This window comes from Branchiostoma floridae, chromosome 18, assembly GCF_000003815.2.
Source record: "Branchiostoma floridae strain S238N-H82 chromosome 18, Bfl_VNyyK, whole genome shotgun sequence".
In the NCBI taxonomy this organism is placed as follows: Eukaryota; Metazoa; Chordata; class Leptocardii; order Amphioxiformes; family Branchiostomatidae; genus Branchiostoma; species Branchiostoma floridae.
Window position 1 is genome coordinate 14,836,274 of NC_049996.1, and position 15,033 is coordinate 14,851,306.

Below are 15,033 nucleotides of genomic sequence, written 5' to 3' on the forward strand. Positions count from 1 at the left end.
CCTACACCCCAACATTCTTACACCGCTATTGTAAACACTACTCTGGGAGTGGAGAAACTTGAAACAGGTGACCAGCAAATGCACGCCAAGTGTTACCGCTGAGGTCTGGTTCACTGCATGTGTTGGTGTACGTACGCATTTCAAAGGCCATGGAGTCTCTACGGAACATTTACTGTTTCACACTGGGCAAGTGTTGAACAGTTGATAAACAGACAATGTTGTCAGGCTTTGGACAAAGCGCGCCAACATTTGGCGTACGTATTTTGTCGTATGATTTCTGTCGCACGATTTTTTTGTCGTACAATTTTTTTGTCTCGCACAAGTTTTTGTCGTACAATTCTTTGTCTCACACTCAAAGTTTTGTCGTACTTTTTTGTCGCATGTAACACGAAGAATCATGGGGAAGGACAGCCGATATACCACATTGGTCTCCACCTTCCCCTATTCAGATGTATTTAGATGACTCTATGTATTCTTAATTTATTTATAAGACAGAATGAATAAGACAAAACAAAACGAAGACTGTCTCGCGAGCGCTTTCAATTGTGAGTTTTTGCACAACACCAGGGGTCCACGACTGCTCCAAGAATGCTCTTAATTTTTGGAGGCTGTGACAGGGCCCTTGGTTCTCCTAAGTGCACTTTGGTAAAAGATGCAACTTACAACTACAAAGAAGAATGTTAGCACCGGCTTCCTCAGTCAGGCGATACCTGGGCTATTTTCTAAGATAACGGCTATCTGTCAATCACGGCTTTTGATCCCGCTGTCTGTGTAAACGTTACAAGTCTCCCGTGTAAACGTGCTTCAACCTGATAGTTGTTGTACTAGAGCTCCTCTCACACGCCATAACAAGACACGGGGGGGGGGGATTCTAACTACAAGAACACTTCGTGTTTTAGACGAGAAGTTTTGAAAACTGTGCGTTGTCCATGTGCGAATAATTCTTTATGAAAAATACCGTATGGGGTTTACATGACTGCAGCACAACAACGATAATGCACTTGACCATGGTTAAACCCCAGTCCTACCCAGTCCTATCCACCTCTCTCTCTCTCTCTCTGTCTCTCACTCTGTCTCTCTCTCTCTCTCTCTGTCTCTCTCTCTTTCTCTCTGTCTGTTTGTCTGTCTGTCTCTCTCTCTCTCTCTCTCTGTCTCTCTCTGTGTCTCTATCTCTCTCTGTCTCTCCCTCTTGGTCTCTTTCTTTCTTTGAGCCTTTCTCTCTGCCTCTCCTTTCTCTCTCACTCTCTCTTTCTTTGAGCCTTTCTCTCGCTGTGTCTCTCTCTTGCTCTCTCTCTCCCTTTCTTTCTATACACACTTCTCTGTCTTGCTCTCTCTCCCTCTCTTACCCTCTCCCCTCTCCCAACACTCAGACCCAGGTCCACACATCTCCGCCCCCTGTACACAGATTGATCATTCTGAAATGTCTCTACTGTATGTTCACGGGCCCCCGCCAGACATCGCTCCCTAGTTCAGATTCTCTCTCAGCCCTGTCTGTGACAAGTTCAACGCCACTTCCATCCATCTGTCTAGATCTGAGAACGTATATGATACCACATATGTGTGTTTGACCTCGCAGTTAACGCTAGTTCACCTTTATTCGCGGGGTAACCTTTATCCGTTGTATTCAAGACTAGGGTATTTAGGAATATTAAGTCAACGGACGGTGGTTACAAACTGCAATACCTAACAAAAATGCAATTTGAAACCACTGTCCATCGACTTGATATCCCTAAAGTCCCTGTTTGTAAGTAAAACGGATATAGGTAACCTCGCGTATAATGGTGAATTAGCGTTACATTGTAAACGTGTAAATGGCTTAAGCTTATTCAGATCTTAGAAGTTAGAACATGTAAATTAAAAAAATCCTTTAGAGAGCATAGCAATCGAACGTTGAGCACACGTTTTTTTGTTACCATCTTAAACTATTGTTTGCTGGCCAAAACTTTGTAAACATGAAATATTGTGATACCGAGATGATAGTTTCCCATATTTTTTTTTGCTTAAACTACTAATCTTTTCACAAACACGTTCTTGTACTTACTCTCCAAACAGAGGTTAGGCTCTGGCTGTTTTTTGTAAAGGTTTTTTAAGTCATTTTTATCGGGCTTTCTATTTTGTCATTTTTCTTCAAGTACGCCAGCCAAATGCCAGTTAGGTTTTGACACAGCAAAATACAATACAAAATAGAAAGCCTGATAAAGACAACTAAAAAAAAGTTTTGAAAAACAGCCGGAGCCTAACATCTGCTTGGAGAGTACTTATACTAGTATCCGTACAAATGTGTGTGTGTGCGTGTGTCCGGGGGGGGGGTCTCTAAAAGGATTATGCTGCTAATTGCTCAGGATGACAAGAAAATAAACAGCCGCTACAGCTCCCGTTCTTTACCTCAAGGAAAGGTTTACTTTCGGTACTTTGTGAGCAATGCAGAGGTCGGCTGCTGCGCATTTTTCTTCAGTATCCCCAAACAGTGCGCCTTGTGTGTGGCGTGTGAATGCAGCTGTAGTAAGGGTGCCATCCCACCGCACTTGTGTCAAGCTTGCGTCACTGCGGGGTTCTTTCACTGAGTCACTGTTTTGTTGTTCTGTCAGATTTTTTATAATTTAGATATTGCGTAATACGTAAAAGTATGACTTAGAAGACGACCTCACCTCACCTCACCGGTCCCAGAAGACGACAAAATACACAAAAAGAAAGAAAATTCGTTCTTTATCTCTGAAATTCGAATCCCGCAGTGACGCAAGCTTGACACAAGTGCGGTGGGAGCGCACCTGTAGTAGGTGTAGTAGGGTTACCAGGTATGCTATGGGTACACAAAACGTCGTCTTAACACCTGTGGAGAGATGACGTGAGATCTGAGCATGCGTAGAACATGAGATACTTCGATGACGTCATTGTATGAGACATCACTTTCTTTTTAATGAAGTAGCTTCTTGTCCAAATGAAGAGAGAAATCAACACTGCTTTGTGTATTGAATGAAAAACTTTGCAACTAAGTTATGAATGAAAATCCCAAGTATACCAGAAGGTAAGGTAGTATAGTTTTCTTATACTTGCACCCCCACTTGGTTAGTTCCCTGTATATACATGTATTGTTCACATATAGAGAGGGGGAAGGGAAAGAGCTAGATGTGAAACCTTGCAAAAATCCTGAATTTTGATGTTGTACACAATGAACCTTTGTCTTCAACGCCCGAACACTCTTACTTAGCTTCTCAAAACAGAGCTCTCAAAATAGCGGAACTTAAAGCAGGTGTTCAGCAAGCGTAGGTAGTGCGCTCACTGGTAATGACTGTGTATGTACACACGTGTCAAGGATCGTTGAGTTTTCAATGAAAACTTCCTTTGATGCTTTCCTAGCGTGAAAACACCGTTTAGCGCAGTTTGTAGGTGTCAAAAAGGGGTTGTGGGAAAGGTCTACCTTAATGTGGTTTCTCACTGCACTTGCAGCACCGGTGCGGCACCACGGGGTTCGAAGAATTACAAATTTCAGAGATCATGAGATAAAGCAAGAATTTTCTTACGTTTTGTGCATTTTGTTTTCTTCTAAGTCATACTTTTACGTATTACGCAATATCTAAATCACAAAAAGTCGTCGAAATTAACAGAAACAGTGCCGCAGTGAACGAACCCCGCAGTGACGCACCGGTGCCCCAAGTGCAGTGAGTGCTTTAGGCGTTGTTAGAAGCTTCATGAATCACTCTTGTATTTATACAGATCAGATTCTAAACGTTCGGGAGGACAAATTCAACAGAAACGGGACATAGGAAAAAGGACTGAGCTACTAGTACGAGGGGCATTCAATAAGTAATGTCCCTGACCCATTTCCCATAGCAGGAGATTAATGAAACTTGGCACAGTTATTAGTCTTTCTCTTCATAGGAACCACCCAGAGTTTTGCATTTCTCCCATCATTTGATGTAGCTCTGGACACCGTTCTTGTAGGACATCCCAGGTTGGTCCTCCGACAGATGCCTCATCAATGGCAGAAGAGGGACGACCAGGTCTGGGAGCTGTTTCCACAGACTTCCGGCCTTGTTTGAATTCAAAATGCCAGCGTTTTACAAGGTCATATGATGGGGCATCATCACCAGAAGTTTTTTTTCATTTCATCAAAAGTCCCCTTTGGTGTGCGTCCTTTCAAATACAAAAACCGGATCACTGCGCGACACTCAACTTGCTCCATTTCACACCTGGTCCATTTCACACCTGACTCAGTTCAAACACCAGTAAATCAGTAACCACAATTAGTTCAGAGCTGTTTTTTGCAACATAATCCATAGAGATATGACTCATTACACATGCAAAATTTCATTTAGATCAGAGAACTGGAGGTGGGTCAGGGACATTACTTATTGAACGCCCCTCGTATATGATTAAAGATACATGCACGTACGCAGTATTGAAAATACGGCACCGGCGCGATAGGCAAATAGGAGTGAGCTACTAGTATAGTATGTACAATGTATGTACGTATGTATTGAAAATACAGGACTCTTTCTTTAAAACTGTGTTTTGAACATTGGTTTCTTACCTGAAGAAACTTGCTTGATTCTTCAACTTGACATTTGCCATAAAGTGTTCATTTACATATTACTCTAGTGGTAATATGCCCATTCCATTGAGAAATGTGCACTTGAAATCTTCAAGCTCAGACAGAATTCCTTCTTAGGCCAATGGTTTCCTATCTGTAAATCCCTTGTCCGACTCAAGTGTCGCTTGCGTGAGAAAGGTTTGCTGAAACAAGTTCAGATCAACCTCCAGATTAACGTGGATAGAGCTGTGGGAATTTCGCTCTGACGTCACCAATCTCGCTCTGACGTCACCAACTTTACTCTGACGTCATTAAAGGCTACCAACTATTTTGAATAATTCGAACTATTTACTAAGGGTCCGTGTTTAAAACATCAACTAAGGGGGAAGTCCAAAACATACATCTTATAAGTTTTAACGCACTCACTAAGACTGTACCTCTTGGTACAGATCCATTGCCAATGTCAACAGAGATAGTATGGCCTCTGAGAAAGTCCTTTGATATTATTCTCCAAGCAGAGGTTGGGTCGCGTGGTTGGAAGCAAGCCGGTAAAAATCCCGACCACAACTATCTCCGCGACCGATCCTCTGCTTGGAGAATACTTTCAAATTGTTATATCTTTGTAACCAATATCAACTACTTAACCAAGGCCTAAGGTCTGGAGCTACACCGATGAACCTTAAAAGGACACACATGCGAAAGAACACAGATATCCTGAGATATTGAAAGAATATCTTTAGCCTAACATACATCGGATTAACCTCTTTCTGTAATACACAGAGCTGTTCACATTACTTTCCGCTTGCTCTAAAGAATTTGCTCCTCTCTGTTCGATTGATAAATTCAACTACATTCTGGGAGGCGATAACCCTCACTGTGTACAAGTAGGCAAATATATCCACGAATGCTTATACCGTAGAAACAATAGTGTACATGACAAGCTAGACCCTATATGTTGATTTATTCATACCTATATGTGTGTTTAGTTGTACTGTAAGTAGTTGTTATACCTTACGAAAGTCGCTGTACTTTTGTCGTGTCAATAAAGATTTCCACTATACTACCTCATTCTATTTATACCGATGCACAACAACAGAACAAACGTTCGCACCTGGCCTTCCAAAACCTACACGCACAATCTCGTTCAACATCTAAGTTCAACTCAAGACCTTCCAAGCTTCTTAAGTACATGCAGGATAGATTCTTAAGACTCTGTGTTCACAAACCGCTGTGTGTTCACAGGCTCACGCCAGACACTGGCTGCTCCATACTGTCTTATATATATTATGTCTATGCCAAGTACTACAAGCCTTGTCTCTGCCTCTGTCTGAAGTCTCTGACCACATAGAACAACATTTGTAAAATCCCAGATTTCTTCAAAACAGCGCACTGTTAGCTAGCTATATAGTAAGTCTATACTCACAACAAATTGTTTCAAGTTACGTTACGACTTGGTTCTTACCTTTCTTTCGATGACAATGATTGAAATATGTTAGCTACGCAAAACGTTTTAACTTTAGTAGCTGGTAAACATGTAAGGTAGGAGATAAGTAGTTACTGGACTTGTTATGGTAAACTGGAATGTCGTAACAAGCATTGTAACGTAGAAGAAAGTGGTGATAATTACCTTAAATTACTTGCCTCCTTTGGAGTGAGTACACCGCTTGCTTCTGCAGCCGCGGAGTGATACATACGTGTGTGGTTCGTCCCCGGGGATTACTTAAGGTTAATTGAGCAGGTCGAGTAAAAATAAACAGTGGCCTTCTACCGTAGCCCAGAATTGGGTTTGTTCCAGTGCACACAAAAAGAGAAAATGCGCACAGAAAATAGAAATGCATACAGATAAAGAAAATGCACACGGGAAGTAAAAATACATAGAGGTTAAAATATACGCTGAAAATGAAAATGCAAACAGCTTAAGTCAAAATGTGATAAAACAACAACAAAAGAGTCGACAAAAAACTTTAGGCTTCTGGGCCACCGTAGTCTTCAGCATAGAACACTGTTTATTGTGTGTACTTTCGAAGGTCGCAGTCAATGCATTTCTCTTTGTGTATCCGTAAATATGGAAAAACAAGAAAGTCTTTATGTGTGGTATGGGTGCAGCTGGTTTGTTAAAGGGTAGTTTTACCGTGTAGAATATTGGAAACAAGACTTGACGTGTTAAACAAAGGATTATAAGCAGTGAGTGAAAGTTGAGATGTGGTGAAAAGTGAAATGTAGCGGTGAGTTTAACAGGTGTGACAACAACGTCTTAACCACGCCCACAACACAAGGATGTTTTGAGGAAATACTATCATTGAGTATCAAGTGATACTATAGAGGAATTGTTAAGGAAATGCAAGCCTGGTGGATGTTTTGATTGGCTCAAAATCGCTGCCATGTTCTCAATGTCGACATTTGATTAGATGTTAGCAATGACCGTCCAAGAGCGCCTCCCAGCGGAATAGTACCAGCCATGCAGTTTGTAAAGTCTTGCCCCTCATACACCTGTTTTTCTCACCAAGGTTCCATGGATTTCAATAGTTTAAATCAACGCAACGCTAATACAATGTAACAGCGATGAATTTGCTAAATTGACATTTATTTTTTACGTTTAATGTTTACTATTCATATCCATAGCTACATGTCTCAAAAAGCAGTTACTCGAGCAACTGGATATGATTTTGGAAACGGTCAGACGTTTCAGATAGCACCCACTATCTTTCGTCAGTGACACTGAAATGATCTGGGAGAAACTGGTCTTTTATACCCTAACTATGAATGAAAACAATTTTGGATGTCCAATAGCTAAATGTATGTAGATTCTGAATCTGATGATTTGATGACCGTGCAAGTGCGCCTCCCAGCGGAATCACATAGCTTATGCAGTGTGTCATGCGTATTATCAATATGACGTTTTTCATGCATCATTTCTCCGTGACATATTCTGTGACATAGACACACCCTGTACTTATGTGTAATTACCATAGATGTGATACAATAGAAGCAACCATTCTATATGAAAATGAAATTATTTCATGAAACGCCGTGCTTCGCAGCACAAACATAAAACAGAGACTTATGCTCGCCTAAAAATCATCATACATGGGATAGCTTATTTCAGATATGTGTGGTGGTTTGTATTCAAAAGTTTCACATGTTAAGAGGGAAATCGAGGGGGAAAATACCGCCTAAACAAATGATTTGCAAATGAGCCAGGACAGCACATCTATTCATTACATAAGCGTCCGAGTAAAATTGTTCTAATGAATACATAAAGACCAGTTCACCAAAAAATGAATATAAATATAGAAACTGACTGCATAGGTTACAATAGAATATGCGTGCGACCATATGTCTACCGGGTACTCTACCCGTTCATTAAAGAAACCGTTTATGTTTAACACCTTTTATGATACAGTTATAAAACTCTACATACAGCATATTCATTATTACAAGTCTACAACTACAGTCCACCTGAATTTACTGCCCATTCCCCATGTGCCCATCCCTCTCTACCTCCGATTTCCTCTCAGTTTCAAGCTTAGAGATCCTCTTGGTCATCTTGGCCATTTGCAGGTGTATGTCACCTAAGGTCTGTAGCAAGATGTCCATCTTTTCATCCATGGACAAAATATCCTCGTTCTTGAGCCTTGCCGGTTTGCGGTGCTTTTTGTGATGGCTTCTGTCTGTTGTGTGACTCGCAGACGACACCACTGACTCTGTTTTGGTGGAGCCATTTTGAAGAGCGGCTAGCTGGAATGGCAAGGTCTCGTTTCGTCCTTGTGGCATGGCGCTGTCCTCTTGCCCCGATGCTTGTGTTTCCAAGTCGCCGCGTTCTTTCACCGAACCTAGCACTAGCGTTGACACACTGCTTGCCGTTTCTTCCGCAAAACTTTGCAGCGACCCATCTACTGAAGACTTACGCGAGCCCGTGTAAAGACTTTGCCTTGGCGGCATGGCGTATTTGTCATTTTTTGTCGATTTTTGCTTCTCTGGCTCTTCGGTCACAGATGTCAGTGTCGATACGTCGCTAGCCGTGTCCCCAACAGCATTTTCCACGGACCAATCTGTCGAGGGCTTTCTTGAGCCTGTAGAAAAGTTAGCGCTGTCGTCTGTCGAAGGGGTCGCAGTTTTCTTTCCAAACGAAACTCTGCCTTCAAATTCCTCTCTGGTTTCACCAAGTTCTGGTCTTGCCACGGTCCAGACGCTAATTTGGGATGGGCTCTTGGCTTCGGTGGTTTCCTGGCTTCGTTTCGTAGTTTCTTGGCTTAGTTTCGGGATTTCTTCGCTTCTTGGTGGTGTCTTCTCACTTTGGGGCGCTGATTCTGCTGTAGAGTTGTCAAATGTTTCTTCCTCGTATTCTGTGTCTTCTGGGAGCTCGCCGCATTCAAGGTACACCGCTACGGTCTTCTTGTAGGCGTGGCGTGCCATGTCGAGCGGCGTAAGCCCCGTTCTCGCCGCCTTTGCTTCTACGTCTGCGCCCGCCTCTACCAGCTTCCTCACCGTGAGTAGTAGACCGTTCTGTGCCGCAAGATGTAGCGGAGTCAACCCGAACTTCCTCGCTTTAAGGTCTGCTCCTTTTTGTGCCAACATTTCTACGATGCAGGCGATTTCTTCGTCGCGACCGCCAGACTCGATCGCGGAGTGCATGGGGGTTCCTCCGTCATTTTGTAGCGGGCTTACCTGCATACCAGTCCGTACAGATACCTGACCGATCGGGCTTAAGAGGATCTTACAGATGGGGACGTCCACGTTCGCTGCCGCAATGTGTAGAGGGGTGTTCCCTTTCTGATCAGCAAGGTAGAGTTTTACTCCTGCTTGGAGTAGCAGGACCGCAATGTCCTCTCTCGCACCTGTTGCGTCTTTCGCGACGGTGGGGTTGAGGCTGTGCCAGTCTTCTGCGGGTGACATCGGTTCTACAACATAATGAAGTGCCGTTCTACCCTCTCCATTCGTGGCGTCGGGGTCGGCTTGGCAGGTCTGTAATAGTTTACGCACAAGCTCAATTTTGCGCCTCTTAACGGCGTAAATTAAGGGCGTTACGTGGCCAGTTTCGTGCTCAATCCTCCAACTGTCCGGGGCTTCCTCGTCTACCAAGTAGGCGCTGGCGTTCACATCTGCTCCGACGGTTACCAAAGCACTGACCACCTCAGGTGAACTGGTTTTACAGGCCCAGAGTAGGTAGGTGGTAGCGACGTTCTCACAATAGTCGTCGGTTGTAGGGCTGTATAGCGTGTTCAGGTCGATGTCTTCGTTTGTACACAGAACGCGTTGCACTCTCTGGAGGTCGTTGCTCGCAATAGCATCCCAAAGCTCCTCTGCCATTTTAGCTTAATTAGACGATATTGTCCTAAGTCCTTGTTCTTTCACTGCCGGCTTGTTTGGAATCGACAAGTAGAATGGCTACTAGAAAGACAGGCTAATCGTATGCGAAGTCTTCGGAATTTAAGACGCCACACAAGAGGAAGATGCTCCTATCCTATGCCAACGTATTTTAGGAATAGTTGTTCTTCTCAATGTCTGGGTGTGGTGCAAGTTATGGTGGATGGATTTGCATTATGAAATTGTGGCAGGCCTTTTATCATAATAAGATATGAATTTTTAATGATGACGCAATGATTATCTATTGCATTTTGTATCGTCATTGTCCCAAGGGGGAAATTCATGTAACATTAGACGCATCAATGAATGAATATAAATTGTGAAATTCTGATACACTAGATGCGAGTTGCTGTTTTTTATTTTTTATTATTCCCATAGAAATACCAGTTTATGTTTATCAAGCGACATGATAGTATAACCTATAAGATTCAAAATAGAATTGGATTCAGCATTTTGAGAACCAACAAACGAATTTCTTTTTCATCTGACGGGAAATATTTGAAGAGGTACAAGAAAACAGAAACAGTGATACCTACGAACTCTGCCATGGGAGAGAGTCCGAGAGACTTTTGACATCTACCGATCGGTCAATGACCTCTTTGGTCACGTGATTTAAAGTTTCATTAGTCTCCACAGCAGACGTTTTGGTGGAACTTTCATTTCGTAACGTTATTGTGCGCATTGTTCCTTGTTGTTACCATTTTCTGATGGAACTTCTTTGAATTAAAATGGTAATAAGTGATTCAGGGCACGATAAATAACATTTGAAATGGGATGATTATCTAAGAAAGATATAAATTATGGTAACCACAAGAGTCTGGATTGTAGGCTACCACTTTGCGGGAATTTCAAGATGGCGGACTTCGATGAAGGTTTGTGTTTTTCCGCACATTCTTTCCACAATAACTTGACTCTGAAGTACTAACTATCGCAGCCAAACAACCGCACAGTAAAGTAAGGTACTTCTGGGCATTTTGAGTGGGTGAATTGGTGTATTCTAGCCCAACTAGCGGTGTGAGACGTGCCCAAGGTACAGAATCTGTATGCGGCTGCCAAGCAAAATTGTTTTCGGGTAATCGAGTACTAGTAACTGAGTACCCGACAACATTTTGTCGACGGCCTGCTAGGTTGGCCACGTCTCATATTCGTAAGTTGCAAGAAATTAGTTCTTTGATGTTATGAACAGAACAGAGCGCGGTTCATTATTCGTTTGTTTTGGAGTCATTATTATGATTAATAATGATAGATATTAATATACATTCTTGGATTTGGACATCATTTTCCTCCATAGAAGTTCTTTATTCACAGAAATCCAAATTTCGCCCACGGGTATACATGCTCATGTATCATCAGCTAAGTAACAAAATACTAACAAAAAGTAACATAGTCCACCTGGTAGTTTTGTCTGACTATCTGTCATCAATTTGGTCAAACATTAAACATTATGTACATACTTTTATGTACAACCGTTAAGTTTGTAACAATGTTCAGCATTTACGTATATCCTGCTATATAACGTTATGTGCATAATATCTATTGCCCTAGATTTTTCTGCTAATTCATGAGGAGCCCACTATTTATGCCCTGGGAAAACACAGACTCCTTCGAGGCGCGCAAGGCCTAATTTACCGATCCCCAGCACACGCCCAACACCCGCCGTCCAACACCCGTCGGCCCCACAAACCAGCTGGCCTCAACTATCGCTTTACCTCTCACAGAAGCGAGCGATAGTTGGGGCCAGCGCAAGTGGGGCCAGCTGGTAGTGGGGCAGGTGCATTATATAAGTTGCAGGAGGGCGCGCATTAGGCAGGGGATCGGTAACTCTTCTTTGCAAAGCTTCTTCGAGCTGGTTTCCCAGGGTAACTATTTATAACTTTACCTCTGGCACATATATTTCTAAAGTACTACATTTTACCTGTTGAAAATAATGCTTAAAGCTTTAGGTGCCAACAAACTTGCTATAATGTATGACACTGCAAAATTATGTATAAACACTAATTCACACCATTGCTATGTATTGACTCACACTGTCCTAAACTTAAAACACAAACTTTCATTCTTGACCAGTCTAAGATACATATACATGTCATAACACAAAATACTTGTCCTTGAAGTTGGTTCTTAAAATCTTTGAGCACAATTAACACTCCATGTGTGCAATCTAAAGAAGTAAAGGCAGTGGCCTAATCTACACAACATACACATACATGTACAGTACGTACATATCTTACACCATCTTAGAAGTTTGTAGGCCTGTCTCCAGTATTAGATTTGTTTCTGTCCCACTTCTGTTTGGGATTCCACAGTATAAAAATCAAAAATACATTTTCTTCAATTCTATGTCATCAACTTGATGATGAAGTTTAGATTTTTGGACTGATAGGGTAAAATATTTGTCTCTCCCAACAAGCAGATTTCCATCCTGGGATGGAGGGACGGGTCTTGGAGACAGCCCTGGTTAGCAAACTATGGAATTGCTACTTCTTTGCATATAACCTTCATCCCATGTATATTCAGATTGCCATACATTGTACCTGCTATGTATACAATTGTCACGCAATAAAGTTCTGTTCTGTTATCAGCAGGCTTTTAGTAAGGCATGCGTCAACGCGTCATCTGGATGCACTTTTCTTAGAATAACAAGAAATTTGATGCCCCTGGACGCCTTACAATGGGGAGAAATTCTTCTGATAAGCATGAAATTCTGATTGACCAGGGATGCTACCAGGTCATCTGTGGCCACAGTCTTCTACTGTGACCTCTGCAACAGTATTTTTGCCTCTTGGGATACCTAAGAATGCATTTTTTAGACTTAAAATCATCAAAAACTCTGCACCATGGAAGGTGGATGCCCCCAGCTACACCCCCCTACAATAGTCACTTACCGCAACTCACCAATATGTTTGGACTCCCTATTATAAAATCCTAGCTAAAAGCCTGGTTATCAGTGATTTTTGTTTCAGTCCTCCTCATCAGAGCTGTCTCCTTCCTCAATGACTAACACCTGCTGAAACCCTCCCACTGCTCCTTCTACCATCTCTTCCACAGGTGTGTCTGTCTGCTGGGATGCTGCACTGTCTTCTGTTTCTGCTTGCTCTGCGCTTGGTGCTTCACGTTTGGGTCTTCCTCCTTTCTTGCCTCCCTGAAGGTTCCTGATGGCTTGAAGCTGCTTCCTTCTTTCCAACTCTTCTTTTCTTGCGATCAAGTAGTCAACAACGTCTTGCTTCTTTGTGTTTACAGCCATGTCCAGGGGAGTTAGACCAGTTACAGGGGCCTCTGGATGGATGTCTGCCCCCGCTGTTACGAGCACTTTCACCACATTTAGAAGGCCAGCTTCTGCAGCTAGATGTAAGGGGGTAAGACCATGTTTTTGGCTGTTCAATTTCGCTCCATTGTCGATAAGCAATTTCACAACTGCGATGACATCTCGAATATGAGCCAGGTAATCTTTTGTTTGACACACAACGTGAAGTGGTGTACACCCCTCACGGTTAGTGATGTCCACTGTTGCACCATTCTGCAGAAGTACGCGTGTCGAGACCGGATCATTTGCCATAGCAGCATAGTGAAGTGGGGTGTTAGCCTTTCTGTCATACACATTGACTTCTGCTCCTGCCTTTAACAACAGGTCAGTGATTTCTTGTTTCCTCTGAGCTCTAGCAGGTGCAGGTAAGTTATCATCTACCGTATTGGTAGAAATACAGTGCAAAGGTGCCAAGCCAGTGGCATTCGTAGCATTGACATCAGCATTACAGTCCTGTACAAGTTTCCTGACTATGTCCACTTTTCTGTCTACAACTCCAAGTATCAAAGGGGTTACTGTTTCTATACCTTCTACAAGTTCTAATGCCCGCCTAAGGGAATACCTTATCTTTGTACCTTCACCAATAGAACGAAATCTTACCCTTGCATTAACATCTGCACCTGCTTTTACAAGGGCACCTGCAACTACAGGATATCCCTCATAACAAGCATGTAGTAAAGGATTGTAGTCTCTGCCATAGTTCAGGTCAACATTGGCAGTATAGAGGATCTCTTGTATTTTCTGTAAATTGTTGTTGGAAATAGCTTCCCTCAGATCCCGCAACTGTTGCTGCTTGTACTGACAACTTGAACTTCTGAACATTGTCGAGTTTGCTCATTCCAAACTGAATTTACAGATATTTACAGTAGAAACCTAAATTCAATTACCCGATACACAGCAAGATGTATCCCAGTCAAATAACGTCTCTTCCCCTCGTTCAAACAGCTGATACATCACTGGCAGAAATGCCTTCCTTTGGGTCTGTTTTCTCTCAATATTCAGAAAGCTGCTAATAGTACCCACTGTCATCGGATGTTCCCAAGTCTGTTTAGATGACTTCTGCACAAGTTTCGTAAATTTTTGTCCTTCTTGGTTGGTTCTCCGAGTATCAACAGGTCTCAGCAACTTGACTCAAACACAGTTTCACAAGGAAATGGCAGCAAAGAAGTTTGTGAAAGCAGTTTTGGTAGGCATGGCAATCAATTGGTCCAGTTTCTATGAGGAGGGTGTCAAGGGGAATTGTGGCTTCCTTTCTTATACATTTTTTATCTAAATGTATGGGATAAAAACAGAATTTAAAAAAAAAATTAACTGTATTAACTAAATGTATCTTTCAATTTGTTAAGGAACCTTTAAAGAAGACATTATCGTATATGAAAGAGACAGCTTCTTACAAAGTGTGATTCCAGAAACCCCATGTATAGCCTTGTGTTTCACCTATAGTGTTAGTGCAGGTGCATGGCCATCACTCGAAAATGTCTGCCATTGACAAATGTGTTTGAATAGTGAGTCACTGTCAGGACCATGACGTTAGTTGAATAGCTGTACCCTACAGTTGGACAGGTACAGCCACTACTGGCTTACTGTAAATACAATAGGACAATAGGAGAGGATGGGGGATTTTGTTTTGTTTTTAAGTTGTGGTACATGCACACACACACACACACACACACACACACACACACACACATACACACACACACATACACACACATACGCACACACACATACATACACGCACATACACACACACACACACAAACACATACACACAAACGTATACACACCCCCACATACACACAAACGCATACGCACACACACATACATACAC

The 15,033-nt window shown here is 42.4% G+C and overlaps 1 protein-coding gene across 1 annotated transcript in view; it reads right to left on the reverse strand.

Annotated features, from left to right (window-relative positions):
* Nucleotides 1–7,996: 7,996 nt before the first annotated feature.
* The window catches only part of LOC118405463, a 13,944-nt gene continuing 6,907 nt past the window's right edge, over nt 7,997–15,033 (reverse strand). Inside the window, exons 7-8 of the mRNA XM_035804964.1 lie at nt 12,860–14,035; nt 7,997–9,846 (exon numbers count right to left, since the gene is read on the reverse strand). Of these exons, the coding sequence (XP_035660857.1) occupies nt 7,997–9,846; nt 12,860–14,035 (3,026 nt within the window). The remainder of the gene's footprint in view (nt 9,847–12,859; nt 14,036–15,033) is intronic.